General features: G+C 52.6%; 1 protein-coding gene across 2 annotated transcripts; it reads right to left on the reverse strand.

Moving 5' to 3' along the window:
- Positions 1 to 2,186: 2,186 nt before the first annotated feature.
- On the reverse strand, positions 2,187 to 16,277 carry LOC116943621 (alpha-galactosidase A). Of its 2 annotated transcripts, none has more exons than XM_032956638.2 (8): positions 15,950 to 16,277; positions 12,266 to 12,470; positions 11,421 to 11,595; positions 9,272 to 9,449; positions 8,714 to 8,808; positions 7,940 to 8,101; positions 7,128 to 7,325; positions 2,187 to 6,677 (listed from the first exon to the last, which is right to left on the reverse strand). In XM_032956638.2, the coding sequence occupies exons 2-8, from the start codon at positions 12,463 to 12,465 to the stop codon at positions 6,363 to 6,365; spliced, it is 1,323 nt and encodes a 440-aa protein (XP_032812529.2). In that variant the 5' UTR covers positions 12,466 to 12,470; positions 15,950 to 16,277; the 3' UTR covers positions 2,187 to 6,362. The 2 variants fall into 2 exon arrangements, with proteins under 2 accessions (XP_032812529.2, XP_032812530.2); XM_032956639.2 differs by lacking the exon at positions 15,950 to 16,277 and adding an exon at positions 13,281 to 15,941.

Genomic DNA, 16,277 nt, shown 5'->3' on the forward strand with positions numbered 1-16,277 from the left:
ATATTTGGAGTTTTCACGTCTCTCTCTCCCCGTGGTCGCGTGTTTTTTTCTCCGGGTCCTCCGGTTTGTCCCTCAACATTGAGAATCCACATGCGTTTGGATGATTTGGCTGATACACATTTCCACGTTATAAAACCACTTCGCTGGGCTATCATTTGTGACCTGCTGGGTTCGATCCCGGACCCTTACGATGCCTGTTTTACACTACTTAGAGTCGTCCGCGTGATCTCTCTCTCCCCCCGTGGTGGTCACGTGGATTGTTCTCAGATTTCCTTTCGGTTCCCCACCCTGCGATTATAAATTCCCCACGTGCGATGATACGAAAAAAATCCACTTCGATGAGCTATCAGGTGTGGCCAAGTAGCCTCAGAAGCTAATAGCTCAGTGGGCTTTACCCGGAAAATACAATTTTAGTTTTTGTTCCCTGTCGCGCCCTATAGTGGCTGTAAGGGTCCCGATAACTCTTTAAACGATAAGCGACTTGCATCTCATCTCAAACCTCTAGTGGCAGTGGTCTCTATGTGGCACGAGGCGACTCAGCACCTGGCCTGCAACTGGACATTAGTCTACCAGGAACGGGGCGATGATTTCTGTATGCAATCCCACATTATTCATAATACAGGTTTTTTGGGGGGTTAGATCGCCTAAATAGATATGTGTTAAATCTTGACTTTAAAACTTTCGTGACTGCAGGAATTCACATTCTTTGGGTCTTTCGGTAAAGTCACGTAGATAGGAATGATGTCGACCGCTTGTGTTGCGATCGAAACGTCGTAGTTTTTTTGTTATTTTCTTTGAACCTATCTACGTGACTTTACCAAAAGACCCAAAGAATATAAATGTGTTGTCAAACTCGCCACCACCCGACGCAGCTAATTAGCAGCCAGGTTTAACGACACATTCATATTTACGTGTCATAACCCCCCAAAAAACCAGTATTAGGGGCCATCCATAAATGACGTCACGCACCTGGGGGGGGAGTCAGACATTTGTGACGATGTGTGACAAGGGGGGGGGGGTGAGAAATGTGACGTCACATAAAAATGCGCAACTTTAAATAAATATAGCCAACACGTTCTACTTAATTAAATAGACTTTTTAATAAATGTTTTCTCCTATAACATCAGGGTGCAGCGCCACATTCAAAACGCACTACAATAACAATAGTTTAAAGCCATTTGAAGCATGTTTTATTTGTGGGGGGGGGGCAGACCTTTGTGACGTCATACTTGAGGGGGGGGTCTGACTTTTTGTGACGCCGTGTGACGAGGGGGGGGGGTCAAAAATCGTCCAAAATCGCGTGACGTCATTTATGGACGGCCCCTTATGGATATTAGTCGCGAAAGCCTACGTGTTAAACAATCCCAAATGAGTGTGTATTAAGAGCATAGATTATCACCAGCTCGACTCATGGTATCTCGAATGTAAGAATCCACGTTGATAGGTGACATCACCTTTCAATGTGTCCCACCCTGAACGAACAAAAACGCGAAACGGACGCGTGGAAAAAAAATCGGAATCAGACCATTGTGTTTAAAGCTGGACAGATCCGATGAGCTATGAAGCGCTTTGTTCACAGACGTGCACGAGACCGTGAAGCTGCGATGGACGAGAGGGGGACGCGTAGATTCTCTAAGCGAAATGAAACAGCAGAGGGGGCTCTGCGCAGTGTAAGGGAGAGAGATGCGGTGGTGGGTGGGGTGGACGAGATGGGAGTGCAGCAGAGAAGACTTCATGGAGGCTCAATCAGGACACACGGGGGAAGCCCGACAGCCCACTCCCTTTATCAGACTCGCCCACTTTGCATAGTCCCGCCCACTATGCGGCTAGCCCCGCCCACTACCCGAGTAACCCCGCCCACTACTCAGGTAACCCCGCTTACGACCGAGGTAACCCCGGCTAGTCCCGCCCACTAGTTATGTAACCCCGCCCACTGGCCCGGTTAGTCCCGCCCACTAGTCAGGTAACCCCGACCACCACTTCGGTAACCCCGCCCACTACTCAGGTAACCCCGCTTACGACCGAGGTAACCCCGGCTAGTCCCGCCCACTATACGTATAATCCCGCCCACTGCCAGGTTAGTCCCGCCCACTAGTCAGGTAACCCCGCCCACCACTTCGGTAACCCCGCCCACCACTCAGGTAACCCGGCCCTCTGCCCACAATGAGTCGCTGTTTGGAGCCAGCTGATGTTTCTTTTTTTAATGACATTGGAACAAAATCATGCGACTGTGAAGAGCAACACGTTTAAGTGGGGGGAGGGGGGTGTGGGGACAATTTCCGAACCACCGGGACTGTCCTGGCCAAACCGGGACGCTTGGTAGCAGGAGGATGGAGAAATCGAGGATTTAAAGGCAGTGCATGGACTGCAAAATAATGGAGGACGAGAGGCCAAGATAATTGAGATGATCCATGACCAGGCTGGAGGAGGGCATGGGATGAAGGCGGAGATTAGAAGCAATGGAGATGATAATTGTATAAGAGAGGCGTGAAGTTATTGGAGAAGGCTGTGGGAGAGAAGAGGAGGCGTGGTGGCAACGGGTGTCTTACTGCACTCCGAATAAGCCTTCGCTTTGAGACATAACAAAGCGCGAGTTCGATTCTATCACGTACAACGTGTACCACATTGATGGTAGGGCGTGCTCAGAAGCACAGCGGCAACATCTTATACATTGAGGTATTATTTTGTTTTTTTAGTATTGTATTCACGTGTGTGTGTGCGCGCGCGCGTGTGCAAATAGAAAACTTTTACAGTGATATTTTTTTTATTTTAGGAAGACTTGGTCGCGTCTGTCGGGGCTTAATTTGGCTCAATGAGCCCGACTTGTCAGCCGACTCACAAGGACAGCAAGAGTTCTACTAGGCCTGTTCAACTAAATCATGCATCTTTCCCATATTTGTCTCTCGCCACGTTAAACAAAAGTAGATTTTATTTCGACGCAACCCACCAGCCACACGCGCGGCATTCTGGGAGTGCATCTCATCAGCAGCACTGGTCCTCTGTACGAGCACAACTCTGGACCGGTTTCGACGTTTACTATCTCATCAGCAGTCAGGCTTGCTTGAACCGATGCTGGCGAAACTGCCCGACGTTGACGGGCAATCAGGACCCTCTCTTGTTAGATATGAACGAGTGAAATAATCGTATCGCAACGACGTGCCGTTAGTGCGTGCGGCGTGTCTGTGTGGGCCATCTGATGCCTTCAAACTAAAATATTACATCTGGCACCGTGACGTCGAAGCGCGGACCCCACCCCCCAAAGCGCGGGGCCCGGAGCGGTCGCCCCCAATTCGCCGTACCCGAGGGACGGCTCTGCGTATCACACACACACACACCGCGGTGTGGTTCGCGAACCTGTGCCACGAACCCTGGCGTCCCCAGTTCGAATCCTCGCCGTGGCTCACACCAGTGGAGATTATCTGATCCGATCCTGGGCCTCTCCTAAATCGGCTCAGCTGCAAATGGTTACCCATCAAGACTAGGAGAGACAAAGACGGCCGGGCGTAATTCTGAGGCACACCAACTCCCCCTCGGGGGATCTTTGTTCCACGTGGCAGGACCTGATCCAAATAAATATCTCGCGTGTGTGTACTTATTTTCCCCACGTTAGAGAGAGCTCTCTTAATTTGAATCGGCATTCTAATACATCACGTGGGATGCGTTTTGAAATCATCAGGCACGTTCAGCATGTAACGAGATGAATTAATTTGTGTTTGAATGGTGGTGGGTGGCGTGGATTGGACTTGGGGAAATCTTGTTCTGCCCGACATAACCTACCACTGCCTCACGTTCACAAGACACATCCACTCCCTGCATCACCAGTGATGTCAACAATATGCCTGAACTAATCACTCACGACTCCGCAAAGACAGCTACTGTATTCTAGATTTAAAGCTTTCGTGACTGCTAGGATCCATACTCTTTGGTTCTATTGGGTAAAGTCACGTAGGTGAAAATAAAATAACAAAAAATCACGACGTTTCGGCCACAACACAAGCGGCCTTCATCAGGTGAAGGGACGAGACTGTCTGGAGGACAGCGCTGGAGTGGAAGAAGCCACGCTTAGATCACGACCTTTAAGCTGTGTGAGATGAAAAAGACCACGCGCCTTGACAAAGGAATTAGCATATAATTTAGCATTGAAAGAAGAATTCTGCCGTGGCTGATCACTGTTACAACGCTGTGGGGGATCACGATATAATTTTCTCCGATACCAAGGTTCTTTGCAAACCCACGGGCTTTTATCAGAGATTTGTTCATGAAGCAATTCAGATCTACAAACACAGACACAATTTCAACCGAGGATGGTTTCAAATTAAGCAACCATTGGAAAGATGTTCTAAATCGAACTAAACATTAAACTAATTTCAATGGTACAGTATATTTTTCAAGTAGTGGTACCCCAAACTTTCGCAGCTCTTATAAATTCCCCCTTTTCACACCATCAATAGGTAAACTCTCCCCCCACCGCGCCAAACTGCAAGTCCACCGGCACGTACACCACCTCTTTCCTAAAATCCGCCAATCAAATGCTAATTTTTATGCTAATTTCTTTGTCGGAACACCTTGTTTGCTCTCACACAGGTCCGATGTCTGAGCGTGGTTGTGTTTCGCTAAATTCTCCTGTTTGATGAGTACTAGGTGCCTAGGTGAATGTATATGCTCTAACTTTAACATAGCTATTTCTGTGACCAGTTACAAGCTAATCACTCAGCTATTTCAATGATAAATTCGATGCTAATTCCTTTGTCAAGGGGTACCTCTGCGGATGTGTATACTTTAACTTAGCTATTTCAATGAGCCATTTCAATGCAAAATTATATGCTAATTCCTTTGTCAAGGCACTTGGCCTTTTTCTTCTCACACAGCTTAAAGGTCGTGATCTAAGCGTGGCTTCTTCCACTCCAGCGCTAATTCCTTTGTCAAGGGGTACCTCTGCGGATGTGTATACTTTAACTTAGCTATTTCAATGAGCCATTTCAATGCTAAATTATATGCTAATTCCTTTGTCAAGGCGCGTGGTCTTTTTCTTCTCACACAGCTTAAAGGTCGTGATCTAAGCGTGGCTTCTTCCACTCCAGCGCTGTCCTCCAGACAGTCTCGTCCCTTCACCTGATGAAGGCCGCTTGTGTTGTGGCCGAAACGTCGTGATTTTTTGTTATTTTATTTTCACCTACGTGACTTTACCCAATAGAACCAAAGAGTACAGCTACTGTATCTACGCAATGCAGCATGTACCATACATGTCATGAGGTATACACACGGTACATCGTATCATACAGCAGCACAGCGTGCAACGCATCAAACGCAGCAACAACAACCGCCGTTCGCCACTAAGTGGCGGCGATGTTGACACGGCGCTTGTGCCAGGCTAGGTGCATTATGTCTCCTGACACGCGCACGCACACACGCGTCTATTTTAAGGCAAAGTGATCCCTGCACTTAACGAAAGGTGGTTAAAGCTCCTGAGCTGGAGGTGAAAATTCCACATTCCTATGGTGGGGCCAAAATGTTAATTTGGTGAATGATTCATGCGCACGTGCATACAAAACATTGACACCTACACCACGTATCCCCACGCAGCCTCGCGCAGCAACCTGCTGTGCACGGGTGGCTGTTCCTCCGAACAGTAACCAGGCTCCGGTGCATTCCGAGTGGCTTGGTCATAGGCGCAATTATAATTGAGCCTAGGTCAATTATAATCATGCCCTGCTCGGTTATAATTACACACACGTTTTGGTTAAACGTTAGTGAATTAAACACGTGGGATAATCGCTGCTGGGGTGGAGCAGTGGCGCAGTTTGGGTCTTCAGTGAACCGAACCCCGGTGACCCGAGTTCGATTCCCGGCGAGTGACATCTGAAACTGGTGCATTTAGTTTATAGTTAAATTGTTTCGTTTCTATAGTTTAGTTGATTTTTGCGGGATATATGGCCAGGGTGGAGAGAGGGTGAGGGGAGGCGTGACGTCTGCACGATCGGACCTGGCTCAATCATCCAAGATGCGGATGTCGTCACCGCCACGCGCTTGCCCGCCGCCCGCGCCAGCCAGCAAAACTTATGCCTATTCGATTAGCCCCACCCTTTCCACATCTGTGGTCCCGCCCCTCCCACTCGGTCCCTACAGCCCCGACTTTTCCGGTGGAACAAACTCCCAAAAAGTGCAACCGTTTAATTTAGCTCGCAACACCGACAACGACCGCCTCGCGCGAGCTCCAGCCGTGGTGCACGGCGAGTCGCAAATTGCCAGCGGAGTTGAACAAATTGGCCCCCAAAACGAAAACTAAAAATCTTCGCAAAGTTCCCGTATCTCCGCCGCTGCCACCGCACCATCTCCGACGTCCTCCAGCCTCCACCGCAGCGTTAGAGCACGCCGACCATCGGCTGCGGCAGGCCGCCGTGGGGACGCACGGTGAAGAGCACGGCACCCGTGGGGTTCACCGCCACCCGCACCGCCTGGCCCTGCAACCGCAGGAACGTCGCGTCGCCCGGCGGCAGCGCGACCTGCACGGCGCACCACGGAGTGCACGCCCGCGCCACCCTCGCCCCCAGCAGCCCCCAGGCCGACAGGGACACGTTCACCAGCACCGGCCCGCCAATCTGGTTGCGGTTCACGAGCGCCACGGCCATGCCACCCCCCGCCAGCTCGCGACGCCACATGTCCACGTTGTTCTTGAGCTGCGCGGGGGGCGAGGGTGGCAGGGGGGCGAGGGGTAACGTGGTAGAGGCACCGCTATGGATCGCTTGCTCTCACAGCACCGCTAGTGCAAGGGCCCGAGACAGCTCGAGACGGCTCCCTCTAGAGGGTTGGCGGTAAGACTCGGGTCCTGGCGTGTGACTCAGTATTAGCGTTAGACTCGGAGGAGTTAAGCTCCGTGTCAGCATTAGACTCGGTGTTAGGCTTCGTGTTAGCGTTAGGCTCGATGTTAACATTGGATTAAATGTTAAGCTCCGTGTTCGCGTGAGGCTCAGAGTTAGGTTCAGTGTTAGCGTTAGGCTCAGAGTTAAGACTCAATGTTGGCGTTCGAATCAGTGCTCGTATCAGGTTGAGAGTGTTGCCGTTCGGTCCGAGCGTGCGATTGAGCACCGGCGTAAGTCGGACGTCGGTTGCCCGGAGCGGGCGCGCACCTTGGCCACGAGCGTGCCTTGCCGGCCCAGCGGGTCCTGGTTGACGGCGATAGCGTGGGGGTTGAGCAGGACGTTGCGCGAGAACCCGTCAAGGTTGCGCAGGTCATTGGACATGATGAGCGGCGCCGCCATGATCGCCCACAGCGCCATCTGCGTCACCTGCTGACTGTGGCTCAGCCCAAAGTTCCCGATCACCAGCTATGGCGGCGACACACAGAGGCACGCGCGAGATTGTGAGCAAGTCACTGCTCCGACGCGTCGTAGTGTTGCGGTGTCGTCGCGGTCTCGTCGTGGTGGTGTCGTGGTGGTGGTGTCGTGGTGTCGTGGTGTTGCGGTATCGTCGCGGTGTCGTCGTGGTGGTGTCGTCGTGGCGTTGTGGTGGTGTTGCGGTGTTGTCGCGGTGGTGTTGCGGTGTTGTCGCGGTGGTATTGCGGTGTCATTGCAGTGGTGTTGCGGTGTTCTCACAGTGGTGGTGCGGTGTTGTCACAGTGGTGTTGCAGTGTCATTGCAGTGGTGTTGCGGTGTTGTCACAGTGGTGTTGCGGTGTTGTCACAGTGGTGTTGCGGTGTTGTCACAGTGGTGTTGCAGTGTCATCGCAGTGGTATTGCGGTGTTGTCACAGTGGTGTTGTGGTGTTGTCACAGTGGTGTTGCGGTGTTGTCACAGTGGTGTTGCGGTGTCATTGCAGTGGTGTTGCGGTGTCATCGCAGTGGTATTGCGGTGTTGTCACAGTGGTGTTGTGGTGTTGTCACAGTGGTGTTGCGGTGTTGTCACAGTGGTGTTGCGGTGTCATCGCGTCCGTCCAGGCCAAACCATGTCTGGGTCGTTCCAGCCGCCAGGCCCGGCGACGGGGACAATGAGGCTCTGGTGGTTCGCGGCCCAGTCGGCCAGGCTGCGCACGCTCTCCCACGAGTCCTCCACGTCCGCCGAGTTGCGCCACTGGTTACAGTAGCGGCGCACCTGCGTGTAGTTGGGCTGTGCGGCGTGTAGCGCGTGGACGTGTGTTCGCGCGCACACGGAGGAGGGTTGCGGCGCAAGTGGTGGTGGCGGCGGTGCGAGGAGTGGGGAGAGCGGGCAAGGGAGTGAGGAGGAGTTAGGGTGAGGGCTTTCACGTTTATTAAAGTTTATTGTTTAACCAGGTGGGAACTCAAGAGACCAGGACGGAGTCTCGTTCACAAGGAGTGACCTGGAGCATTATTCTGCCAGTAGAGGGGAGAGATGATTGCTGTGCGTATTCCCAATTGAGGACTGTAAATGCAGATCAGTTTCGAATTTGGCAAATGTGGGCCCTGACACCAACATACAACGGCCTACTCTTGCGACAATTACGTCGGGGGGGGGGGGTCTTTACTGTTCACTCTGAAGTAGACGGCGTGTAGCATTTTGCAGTGATTTAGGGCGGCCGCTGGAATTACTCTTTACTCAAATGGGATCCTACGTAACAGTTATCGCTCCCTACAGGCAGACTAATGGCCCAAGTCTCAATGACTCACCCTGGTCCCTTAAGTTCTCACCTGGTTTCACGTGAAATCGATGCTATCGGGATACCCACGTGTGCACGCGTGCGTGCGTGCGCGCGCGCGTTACCTTGATGTACTCTCCCCACGAGTAGAGGGGCCACTCGCACGAGTAGACCATGGGCCGCCCGGTCCCATTGAGAGCAATCGACATGTTCGTGTAACCTACAAGACAAGGATCCCCCGTAGAGCCTTTAACAGACTGTTGGGGCAAGTGCTGTTAGCGAGCACCTATGAAGGCCGGCAAGGCACACGAGGGGGTGGGTGGCCAACACCACGCCCGGCCGCCTTTGTCTCCCTGGGGGGCGATGTTTACACACCACCTTCACCAGGTACTCATTTTGAGGACGAGTCGACCTAGGAGAGGCCCAGGACGGGTTCAGATAACCCGTGACTGGTGTTGGCCGTGAACGGAAATCGAATTCCGGTCGCCGGGTTCGTAGCGCAGCACAGCGCTAACCACTACCATTACCGCTCCACGGTAACAAGACAACGGTCCCCCCCCTCCGCCCCCGCTAGCCTCGCAGACCGTTGGGGGGGGGGGCGGGGGGGGCGAGTGTTAGCAGAAGGCACTGCCCGACTGTGCAACTGTGCGGCGAAGGCACGCGCCCTCGAGCGTGCAACCCACCCTCCACGAGCACACTGATGTTCTGCAGGTTGCAGCCGTCGAACTTGAGCAGGTCGACCCCCCACTCGGCGAAGGTGCGTGCGTCCAGCTCGTAGGAGCCGTAGCTGGCGGGGTAGCCGGCGCACGTGGTGGGGCCCACGTCGCTGTAGATGCCTAGCTTGAGCCCGCGGGCGTGAACCTGCACTCACGCGGGATGTCACAGCGAATTACACACACGTACATACACACACACGCACATACACACACACGCACACACGCACATACAGACACACACACAAACACACACGCACATACAGACGCACACACAAGCACACACGCACATACAGACACACACGCACATACAGACACACACGTACATACAGACACACACGCACATACACACACACATGCACACACGACATACAGACACACACGCACATACAGACACACACGCACATACATACACACACACACGACATACAGACACACACGCACATACAGACACACACACGCACACACACACACATACAGACACACACGCACACACGCACATGCACACACACACACGTACATACATACACACACACGCACATACACACACGCACACACGCACATACAGACACACACACAAGCACACACGCACATACAGACACACACGCACATACAGACACACACGTACACACGACATACAGACACACACGCACATACAGACACACACACGCACATACACACACACGACATACAGACACACACGCACACACGCACATACAGACACACACACGCACACACACACACATACAGACACACACGCACACACGCACATGCACACACGCACATACAGACACACACACGCACACACGCACATACAGACACACACACACACGCACATAGACACACACGCACACACGCACATACACACACACGCACATACAGACACACACGCACACACGCACATACACACACACGCACATACACACACACGCACATACAGATACACACACGCACATACAGACACACATGCACATACGCAAATACAGACACACACATGCACACATGCACATACAGACACACACACGCACACACGCACATACAGACACACACACGCACACACGCACACACACACATACATACAGACACACGCGCACATGCACATACACACACACACGCACATACAGACACACGCACATACAGACACACACGCGCACACGCGCAGGATCCCCTGCATGTAGCCCACGTGGCCAGGATCACGCCCTGCCGCACCAGGCTGAGTCGACCGAAGGGAGGCCGAGGACTGGTTCAGTAATTCGCCACTGATGTTAGCGGTTGCTGGGCTGGGATCGGAACTTGGGTCGCCGGGTTTGTAGTGCAGCGGGCTAATCACTACATGCCCGCCCCTATACACACTCACAAGATGCCCCTTGCTGACATACAGACTGCTGGTGCGAGTGCTACTAGGAAGCAGTTGTTAAGGCTGGCACAGCGCACGGGGGACATGGGTTTTATTTGCTTCGACAAAAATGTTCATCAATGCGCGTGAGACTGAAATCTGTGATATTCTGAGCTGGAATGAGCCAATTAAAACGAATGAAAATTCAAATGTCACGTGACCAATATTTTTAATGCTTAGAGCTGGGATTCGGACAAATTAAGTGCAGAACAAGAATGTATTATGGTGATATTGTTTATTGTTGCCTGGGCTGGTGCCATCAACTCGCTAACACTTGGGAACCCGGTTTAATCACGCGTGGCTGCCTACATTCGAAGCACGGGTCTCAGCAAGTCCGGTTCGACGCTCTGACCTCTGAGCCGGCCTGCCACCACCACCAACACCACGGGCGGAACACTTCAGCCTGCAGTCGCCCTCGCGAGTCGCTCTACGTTATTATATTACTTACTTGTTATCGAGAGAGTGCCCGAGGTGTCTTGGGGAGCACTTTACCAGCGACAGTGGACTTTACACCTCTCATCTCAACACATTTTAAAGGACACCCCCAGTGTCAGCTGCCCCTGCGTTCGCACGAGGCGACTCGGCGGCTGGCCTGAAAACGGGCATTGGTCTGCCAACAGGAGGCGATGAAATTCCTTGCAGAAATCTACCCGGGGGCGGCTGGGGTGGGGCGGTGGCGGCGGCGGCCATCGCCAATCGGCGGGGTGCGTGCGACGGCCTCACGTAGTCCGCCAGGGCCTTGATGCCAGACGGGAATCGTTCGGGATCGGCCTGCAGGCGTCCCCGAGCATCGCGCTTGGCCGACGGCCAGCAGTCGTCGATGCACACGTACTCGTAGCCGGCGTCCAGCCAGCCCTCCGTCGCCATTATGTCGGCCATTTCCATGAACAGCTTCTCACTGCGGAGGGGGTGGGGGGGGGCGGCCGAAGGGAAGAAGCGGGTGAGGGCTCGTTTGTTCGTGCGTGTGTGGAATGTTTCATATTACACAGTGGCACAGTGAGGAGTACAGGTGGTGCATCTGTCAGTCATCTCAGTCAGTCAACCCATAATACCCGGGCCTGTCCTGTGCTCTCCTGCCAGCGAGACTTCACGTGGTGATGTCACTGCCACATAGTGGATAAAGGCTGCCGTTATTACTTGTAATGTGTGTGTTTGGGTGTGTCTGTGAGTGGGTAAATGTGCGTCTGCATCGGTATGTGAGTAAATCAATTTTTCTGTGTGTACGTGTGTTTGTGCATGGGTTTGTTGAGTGTGCAGGAGTTGTGTGCGCGCGTTTTGCATGTGTATGGGTGTAAGGGGGCGGTATTGTTATAATACTCTAAAAACGAGTCCTCATGGCTTTACCGGAGTTCATTTCCCAGCCACAGCTAACATCAGCAGTGACCAAGTAAGCACGCAACGTTAGAGCAACTATGGCATGTGGTTGGAACCGTTAGCCCAACACTGGCCCATTGTTAAATGTCCACTGGAAACCTGTGTTTGATTCCTACCCACAGACGCACACATGAAAATCTGTAACCAAAGTACTTGTGCCAAGCTCGATGAACTTTGAGGCCACAGAGACGCACCTGATGCAGTTGTCCGGGTCGCTGCGGCAGTCCGTGTTGCACATGAAACGCTCCCAGTGTAGCCAGCCCATGGGAGGGGTGAGCGCCAATCCATTGTCCAGGGCTCCCACGGGGCCCCCGAACATGAAGAGCCCCAGCAGCAGTGGCAGCAGCCGTGCAGCCGCCCCTCGAGACACCTGACTTGGCACCTGGACAGACATGACACCTGCAGAGACAAGGATATATATCCCGCTCTTAAGCCAAACGACCTCTTCAGACTCTGGGTAGTGCCAACACGTTTGGCAAGCAAACACACACACACGTGCTTAAACATTTCAACATCATCCTAATGATACACACGGGGTGCCATTGTGAGCGCCATCACTCAGGAAACCTGCAACGTTGGGCCAAATTTGGGCCAACGATTCAAAACACATGCCTACGTTGGCTCAATGCTGCATGTTTACTGGGTATATCCATAGTCATAGAAACGATAGCTATATCTGGAATGCGTCGATGGTTTCCCACACACATGCACAAAACAGGATGCACCACCACCATCCTCCCCCCCAGCTTGGAGGAAAAATTAAGTCGTCCGAGTAGATGTGACACGATCGCCGTGGTGTTCTATTTATGTGCGTTTCTCCCTTCGCAAAAGAGGTGGACAAATAATTTATAACCGATTTGCCGTCCAAATTGATCGACGCATTCCATGCCCAAGCGACCAGCTCAGTGCGCTTCAACATGGTAAGATTTAAAAAAAATACTTTAGTGTTATTTGTAGATTTTTTTAAAGTGTTTATTTACCTTTCCAATAAATTGCACTCCTGTCATGTTTTGCACCTACTGGAGATCTGTGAAAAAGAGCTTTTATAGCTCATCGTATTCCTCCAGCATAAATAAATATTCCGATTCTGAAGACGCCACCACCGAGCGACGTACACGACCGTGAGTGTGCCCTCTGCTTAAGAGTGTCCGAAATCGTGGAACCGCCCCTGTTGATGAGCAAAGACACACGAACTCCGCTGAGGGTTACCTCCGTCACTGGGCGTACACCACGAGAGCTCTGCGTTGGAAGAGTCACCGTCGTCATCAACGAGCACAAATCACCACGCGGACTCCGCTCATCCTCGCAGCGGCTTTTGGCCGGCCATCGACGGTCATCACGCACTTTCAGATGCGCTTCTGCGGCCGCTGGAACGCTCTTCCTTCCGAAATCAGGAAGCCACTGGAGCTATGCACTTTTAAATCATCATCGAGATTGAAATCTCATTTCTTTATAACTGCGTTTTGTGTTTAGTTTGTTGTCCTTCCCTCACGCCTCCGATGAAAACGATTGGCTACGTACAGCGTGAAAGAAGTTCAATATACACACATACATCACGTATTGCGACTGTGATGTGACTCATGTGATTTGACTGTTCGCCCAGGGTGGGGTGAAGCGTGGGAAATGCGGGGAGACAGGAATAGTGTGCGGTGGTGGATGTGCGTGGGTTTGCCTCTATGTCTTTGTATGGGAGAGTAGTCGTTTAGTGTTTGGCACACTGTGCTACGAAAATTGACGACCCGAGTTCGATTCCCGCTCACGGCCAACATCAGTGACGAATATCTGAACTGGTACTCGGCCTCCCCTAGGTGTCGGTGTGTAAGTAACATAACCAATTGGGAGAGACAAAGACGGCTGGGCGTGGTTCTGGTCGTACCACAGCCCATCATCCATCAGCTGATGTCACCTCAAACCGAACATCCGCATGCCAACCACAAGGACGAAGATCCCACGGTAAAGCCTCAGAAGACTATTGGGGCTTTTTTTGTGTATGCTGGCACGGCACACAAGGGGATGTGGGTGGCCAGCACCACGCCTGGTCGCATGTGTCTGCCGAGTGGCGGTGTTTACACACCAGGGAGAAGAGACAGCACGAGGGATGAGGTTTTGGTGAGGGCTCGGGTTAGTTTGCTTATTAGTAACCGAGTTCGTTTGTATGTATGTTTAACTTCTTTCACACCGTACGTAACCAACCGTGCTAATCGGTTTTGCCGGGGAAGGACAATAAACGAAAAAGGTGAGAACTTATGTTCAGGTTATAACCCAGGTAGGGGTAGGGTCACGGGTAGGATTAATATTTGGGGATTGGGTTTTGGTTAGGGGTAGGGATAGAGATAGGTTTATGGATTGATGTTCGGGTCTGAGATAGGATTGAGGTTGTCTGGGTTCGCGTGCTAATGTCGATCAATTAGAAGCGGCTCAGAATCATAATTCGAATGTTTATTTATGCTGGAGGAATCCGATGAGCTATAAAGCTCTTTTTTCACAGTAGGGGCAAGTTAGAACGTTACAACAATACAAAAAATACGATATGAGTGAAAAGTATAGGAAAAATACGCAAAACCCTTTGAAGAAAATATAAAACTAAAAACTTTATTGTATCTTTCCAGGCAAAGCCCACTGAGATTTTGGCTCAACGAGAAGTGGCTTATCACGTGGAAGTTTATAGCAGCAAAACAATCTAAAAATTATCAGTCGGGGACACATCAGAGAGACACGGAGACACGCCAGAGAGACACGGAGACACGCCATAGAGACACGGGGTCACATCAGAGAGACACGGGGACACATCAGAGACACGGGGACACACCAGAGAGACACGGGGCCACATCAGAGAGACACGGGGACTCGCGAGAGAGACACGGGGACACATCAGAGAGACACGGAGACACACCAGAGAGACATGGGGACACATCAGAGAGACACGGAGACACGCCAGAAAGACACGGGGACACATCAGAGATACACGGAGACACGCCAGAGAGACACGGAGACACGCCAGAGAGACACGGGGACACGCCAGAGAGACACGCGAGAGAGACACGGGGAGACATCAGAGAGACACGGGGCCACGCCAGAGAGACACGGGGACACGCCAGAGAGACACGGGGACACGCCAGAGAGACACGGGGACACATCAGAGAGACACGGGGACACATCAGAGACACGGGGACACGCCAGAGAGACACGGGGACACATCAGAGAGACACATCAGAGAGACACGGGGACACATCAAAGAGACACGGGGACACGCCAGAGAGACACGGGGACACCCCAGAGAGACACGGGGACACATCAGAGAGACACGGGGACACATCAGAGACACGGGGACACGCCAGAGAGACACGGGGACACATCAGAGAGACACGCCAGAGAGACACGGGGACTAACCAGAGAGACACGGGGACACGCCAGAGAGACACGGGGACTAACCAGAGAGACACGGGGACACAGCAAAGAGACACGGGGACACGCCAGAGAGACACGGGGACACAGCAGAGAGACACGGGGACACGCCAGAGAGACACGCCAGAGAGACACGGGGACACATCAGAGACACGGGGACACATCAGAGAGACACGGGGACACGCCAAAGAGACACGGGGACACGCCAGAGAGACACGGGGACACGCCAGAGAGACACGGGGACACGCCAGAGAGACACGGGGACACGCCAGAGAGACACGGGGAGACATCAGAGAGACACGGGGAGACATCAGAGAGACACGGGGACACGCCAGAGAGACACGGGGAGACATCAGAGAGACACGGGGACACGCCAGAGAGACACGGGGACACATCAGAGAGACACGCCAGAGAGACACGGGGACACATCAGAGAGACACGCCAGAGAGACACGGGGAGACAAGGGTGCTCACCAGAACGAGGCGCCACAAGAGTGTTGTTGCGGGTCTCAGCGCCGAGTTCCGGGTGAGGAAGCCGCGGCGTGGCGCTGTGGAGTCAGCGGCGGAGACTCCTCCTCGATCATCGAACTAAAACAAACAGGTCCCTGCAGGGTGGGCTGGTAGGACAAGTCTCTGCGCTGTCTATTGCTGATTTTACACCCAACAGCACGAGATTTCACTTCGTTAAATTATTGAAAGGGGACGGACGGACACATTAATCTATTGCAGGCTGGTACACTCAGTTTACAACTTCGTTCCTACCAGTATAAACTTTCCTGACTGCAGGGATCCATATACTCTT

Source organism: Petromyzon marinus, chromosome 18 (genome assembly GCF_048934315.1).
Source record: "Petromyzon marinus isolate PM22_M1 ecotype Great Lakes invasive population chromosome 18, UKy_Petmar_22M1.pri1.0, whole genome shotgun sequence".
Lineage (NCBI taxonomy): Eukaryota > Metazoa > Chordata > Hyperoartia > Petromyzontiformes > Petromyzontidae > Petromyzon > Petromyzon marinus.

Excerpts from the sequence above, each read along its gene's own strand:
- LOC116943621 (XM_032956638.2), bottom strand. The coding sequence starts at position 12,465 with ATGTCTGTCCAGGTGCCAAGTCAGGTGTCTCGAGGGGCGGCTGCACGG. Across the intron at positions 11,596-12,265 it reads GACCCGGACAACTGCATCAG|TGAGAAGCTGTTCATGGAAA; the intron begins GTGCGTCTCTGT and ends CCCCCTCCGCAG. Across the intron at positions 7,326-7,939 it reads GCTGGAACGACCCAGACATG|CTGGTGATCGGGAACTTTGG; the intron begins GTTTGGCCTGGA and ends TCGCCGCCATAG.